General features: G+C 37.8%; 1 protein-coding gene across 1 annotated transcript in view; it reads left to right on the top strand.

The window, feature by feature from the left end:
• Window positions 1-5,445, top strand: part of LOC106877687 (uncharacterized) — a 101,870-nt gene that overhangs the window by 55,179 nt on the left and 41,246 nt on the right. Inside the window, exons 14-15 of the mRNA XM_014926634.2 lie at window positions 705-769; window positions 3,809-3,842. Coding sequence (XP_014782120.2) covers window positions 705-769; window positions 3,809-3,842 — 99 coding nt within the window. The remainder of the gene's footprint in view (window positions 1-704; window positions 770-3,808; window positions 3,843-5,445) is intronic.

The following is a 5,445-nucleotide window of genomic DNA, read 5'->3' as shown; positions in this document are numbered from 1 at the left end:
ATATATGTATATATATATATATATATATATGTGTGTGTATATGTTTCTGTGTCTGTGTTTGTCCCCCCAACATTGCTTGACAACCGATGCTGGTGTGTTTACGTCCCCGTAACTTAGCAGTTCGGCAAAAAGACTGATAGAATAAGTACTAAGCTTCCAAAGAATAAGTCCTGGGGTCAGTTTGCTCGACTAAAGGCAGTGCTCCAGCATGGCCACAGTCAAATGACTGAAACAAGTAAAAGAGTAAAAGAGAGTTATGCCAAGCATGACTGCAATCATATCACTGAAACAAGAAATCAAAGAGGAAAGATACATAGAAGATTGCTGAATCCAGATGGACTAGAGGCTAAACAGCAACAACACATACATAACAAATTATTTTATGATCAATAATTAAAGTTACATGACAAAATAAGATAAAAACGAAATAAACAAACACAGAAAGAAATCAAATCATTCTCATCCTCATCATCATCACTTAACATATGTCTTCCATGCTGGCATAGGTTGGATGGTTTGACAGGAGTTGGCCAATTGGAGAGCTGCCCAGGCTCTAGTTGTCTGTTTTGGTTTCTACAGCTGGATGCCCTTCCCAATGCCAACCACTTTAGAGAGTGTACCGGGTGCTTTTTACATGGCACTTACAAATATAATTATCAAAATTGCAATTTGAAACTTCAGTTGTCTGTTTCTTGAAATTTCAGGATGCATTTAAATTGGATGAATGTTTAAAAAACACTTGGAAACCTGGTCATAAAACAAGATTGCTGTGAGTATGTTTTGTGAATTTATATTGTAGTTTGATTTCCTTCATGTAAATAATATTGAATATAAGCATTAAATTTTTTCCTGTTTTCAGTTAGCATGACTCTCTTATCCTTTGAGCTTCCTTATGTTATTCAGGACTCACTTTTGATAGAAATCAAATGATAAATCTAGATTATGACACTTATTTTGTGAAAGTTATTTCTATAGAAATTATAGCCAGCGCAAAGTTTGTCCCCTTATCTGCTGACCACTGAACAGAAAGAACATCATGTTGAAGTCTGTCGAGATATCCTTCAGCGTGCTGCTGGTGACCCATCCTTTATGTCAGTATTATCAATGGTGACAAGAATTGGGTCTTGAGATCAAGAGTGAATCGCAGAAGATCTTTGACTCGCTTACGGAAAACGGCTTCCAGGCTAGATTCCAAAAGTGGTAGGAGCACTGGAACCAGTTATTGCTGCACAAGGTGACTATTTTGAAGGAGGTGATGTTAAAACTTAGCTAAATAAGTTATTTTTTATTAAACATAACTAATCTGGGAACTTTTTGATACCACCTCACCATCATCATTTGACGTCCACTTTCCATGCTGGCATGGGTTGGATGGTTTGACTGTGGACTGGCAAGCCAGGGGGCTGTACCAGGCTCCAATCTATACTGGCAAGGTTTCTACAACTTGATGCCCTTCCTAACACTAACTATTCTGAAAGACTAGTGGATGCTTTTTGTGTGCCACTGGCACAGGGGCCAGTCAAGTGGTACTGGCATCGACCATGCTCGAATGGTGCTTTTTATGTGTCACTAACATGGGAGCCAGTCAAGCAGCACTGGAAATGGCCACACACAAATGGTGCTTTTTACGTGCCACCAGCACTGGAGCCAGCCAGGTGGCACTATAGCTAAGAATAAACCATTATACTTGGTATTTATTGATCTAGAGAAAGCCTTCAATAGAGTAACTCACCTGTGTGATATGGTGGGCTCTGAGGAGGTTGGGGGTTGACAAGTTGCTTGTAAAAGCTGTATAGGCCATGTACAGAGACACTGTCAGTAAGATCAGAGTTAACCACAAGTACAAAGAATTTAGTTTACAGATAGGCATTCATCAAGTCTCAGTCCTCAGTCCCCTCCTTCTCATCATTGTCCTCCAGGCTATAACAGGGGAATTCAAGACCAGCAACCCCTGGGATTTATTATGCTGATGATCTTGCCCTCACAGCAGATTTTTTATCAAAGCTAGAAAAGAAATTCCCAGTTTTGAAAGTAAAACCTGGAATCTAAGAGCCTTATGGTTAACTTAGCAAAGTCTAAGGTCTTCATAAGCAAGAAAACAAACAGGACACTACTCCCTTCAGGTAGGTGACCTTGCTCGATTTGTAGGGAAGATGTAGGCAGGAATTCCATTTGGTGTACCTGATGTTAGCTATGGACACACAAGAGGTGCAGTGGAATAATAGGAAGGTTATCAGAGAAAAAGTAGTGTTCATATATGAAGATGCACTGGAGCCATAAAAAACTATTGATACATGGGAAATTGACTTTCTTAAATGCCCTGGAGGGTCATTAGGGGTAGTGGATGATTTCTGCTACCAAGGGGATAAAATTAGTAGTGAGGGAGGATGTACAGAGAGTGTAATAGGTAGAATAAGACTAGGATGGAGAAAATTCAGAAAGCTTTTATCTCTGCTGGCAACCAAAGATTTCTCTCTCCGAGTGAAAAGCAGATTGTATGAAGCATGTATATGGTAGTGAGATGTGAGCCCTGAATGCAGAAGACATGTGAAGGCTAGAGATGAATGAGGCTAATATGCTTCACTGGATATGTAATGCAAGTGTACATGTGCAACAGAGTGCTAGTGTAATGAAAGAAAAGTTAGGCATAAGAAGAATTAGATGCAGTGTGGAAGAGGGAAGACTGCACTGGTTTGGTCATGTGATGCAGATGGATGTTGACAGCTCTATAAAGAAATGCTAGTCTCTCAAAGTGGATGGGACATGGGGAAGAGAGAAACATAGGAAGACATGGGATGAAGCACTGAAGGACCACCTCAAGACACTAAACCTTTCAGATAAGATGACAAAGGACCAAAATACCAGATGCCTTGCTGTACTCAAGAAGATCTGTACCCCACAGGAGAAGTATTAAGGCCACAACCCCTGGTGAAGAGAATTGGCCTGCAAGAATCTTGTGCCAGTGTCACATACAAAGCACTCATGCCAGTGCCCACAAAGTGCTTGTACCAGTGTCATGTAAAAAGCACCCTGGACACAATGTAAAGTGGTTGATGTTAGGAAGAGCATCCAGCCATAGGAACCATACCAAAGCAGAATGTGACTTGGTGCAGCTGTCTGCCTTGCCAGCTCTGGTCAAACTGTCCAACCCATGCTAGAATGGAAAATGGATATTGGATGATGATGATGATGATGATGATGGTAGTGGTGCTTATAGCTAGAATATCTTGGATCAATGGTCTGCTTCATCTGGGCTGTCCTAGGGTTAAACAACAACAAACTTCAAATACAGCAAAGTTATCTTGAGTAGTTTTGTAATAACAATATTTATTTCACAAGAAGACAAATATTGCTATGCCACTGTAACATATGAAACTGCAAAAGATGGAAATGAGCAAAATATAAGTACCAGTTGATCACTGGGGTCATTAAAATCAACTTACCTACTCTCCCAAAATTGCTGGCTTGTGCAAAAATTTGAAACCAAATATTTCTGTCATTGCTGAGAGATAAGTATTAATAAATTGGTACTATGTACATAGCCAAGAGTGAAACTACTAATGAGGGTCAGTGATGAAATTACTTGAAATAAAGTAGAAATCTAGATTTGAATATTTAAAAAAATCCATGTCTAAGAGAAAATAGATATTAAATAATGATGGTTGTAGTCTTGTTGTTATTGATGGTGGTGGTAGTGATGGTAGCAAAGAAGAAAAATAAGAAATAAATTGTAGAAAAAGCTATAATCTTATGTTTCTCTATGTCTGAAGATGTAAAAAAAAGTTGCATTTCCTTATTTATTTTGCAGAGAATTAGCAAGAGAGTACTTTGGAGATATCAAGGTTAGTTCATACTGTTTATTTATTTTTTATATGTGTAAGAATACTCAAGCCCAGCTGAGAATGTGCAGTTAGGAAATTTGTTTCTCAACCATGTAATTTCAGCTTCAGTGCCACTGTGTGGTATCTTGAGCAAGTTTTTTTCCAAGATGGCCACGACTGAATCAGTTCCTTATCAGACAATTTAATAAATGGAAATTGAAAGAACCTCTCATGTGCATATACAGAGTAGGCCAAAAGTCACACACCAAAACATTTGACATTTTATTTATATTACATTATTAGTATTAATATTCATTTTGTTCATCATGTACATGTATGTAAGTATTAATCATCATTTTGTTTATTTTATTTAAATTTAGAAAAATTGAAGCATGTCTGACAATTCCAGAGCATATTGAATTTATTTTGTGCATGACTTTTGGCCCACCCTATATGTATAATGGTGTGTGTGTGTGAGTGTGTGAATACTAACAAACTATGCTGAGCTATAGCTATATATAGTGATATTATTGTTTATAACTGGCCTGCTACTGACATGCTTTGGGATATTTCCTGTCAGGGCCACCTGACTGGCTCCCGTGCCAGTGGCATGTGAAAAGCACTATCTTAATGTAGCCGATGCCAGTATCCCCTGACTGGCTCCTGTGCCGGTAGCATGTAAAAAGCATTATCTGAACATGATCGATACCAGGCTTGCCTGACTGGCTTCTGTGCTGGTGGCATGTAAAAAAGTACCCTTTATACTCTTGGAGTGGTTGGAGTTAGGAAGGGCATCCAGCTGTAGAAACATTGCTAGATTAGATTGGTGCAATCGTTGGCTTTCTAGATCTCAGTTAAACTGTCCAACCCATGCTAGCATGGAAAACAGACATTAAAAGACGATGATGATGATGATGATGATGATGAAAAATCATCTGCTAGTTGTGCACTTTTAAATTCATCTGGAATGATAAATCACTCACTTTTAAGACCATCTGGCTGTAAAAATTCTGCCAGTGTTACCTTCCATCTAAGTCATAATAGCATGAAAAAAATAGATGAATAAAAGAATGAATGATACTTTGGTAATGTTATCTGAAAAAACAAGCATCCTAACCATAGAAGTATTTATGGCTCATCTGTTCTTTCTCAGAAAGCCAACAACTATCAGGTCATCCCATAAGTTCTGTCCAATTTTACCTTTTTTAAAATTGAATGAGATTTAATAGCATTTTGGAATGTCTAATGGAATTTTAAATTATTTTTTATGCATTTGTGTACATTTAAACTAATTAAATATAATTTTACAGAATAATAGAATTAAAATTTCTTTGATTAAAACCCTTTCTAACATGGAAGTATCCAAAGAGCATTTGAGGTACATAATGCTTTATAAGTACAATAAAGGAAACTCTGCAGCCAAAGCGACTCAAAACATACACTCAGTTTATGGGAAAGAATGCTTGAATGAAAGAACTTGCAGAAGATGGTTTGCAAAATTCAGAAGTGGAGATTTCAGCCTTGATGATGAAGATTGAACAGGACATCCAGTTGAGTTTGATGATAAGCTCCTTGAAGAAAATCCTGCATTATCAGTTGAAGAATTGGCAATAAAGCTTAGTTC

Source organism: Octopus bimaculoides, chromosome 5, assembly GCF_001194135.2.
Source record: "Octopus bimaculoides isolate UCB-OBI-ISO-001 chromosome 5, ASM119413v2, whole genome shotgun sequence".
Taxonomy (NCBI): Eukaryota; Metazoa; Mollusca; class Cephalopoda; order Octopoda; family Octopodidae; genus Octopus; species Octopus bimaculoides.
This window is presented reverse-complemented; position numbering and strand designations above follow the sequence as displayed.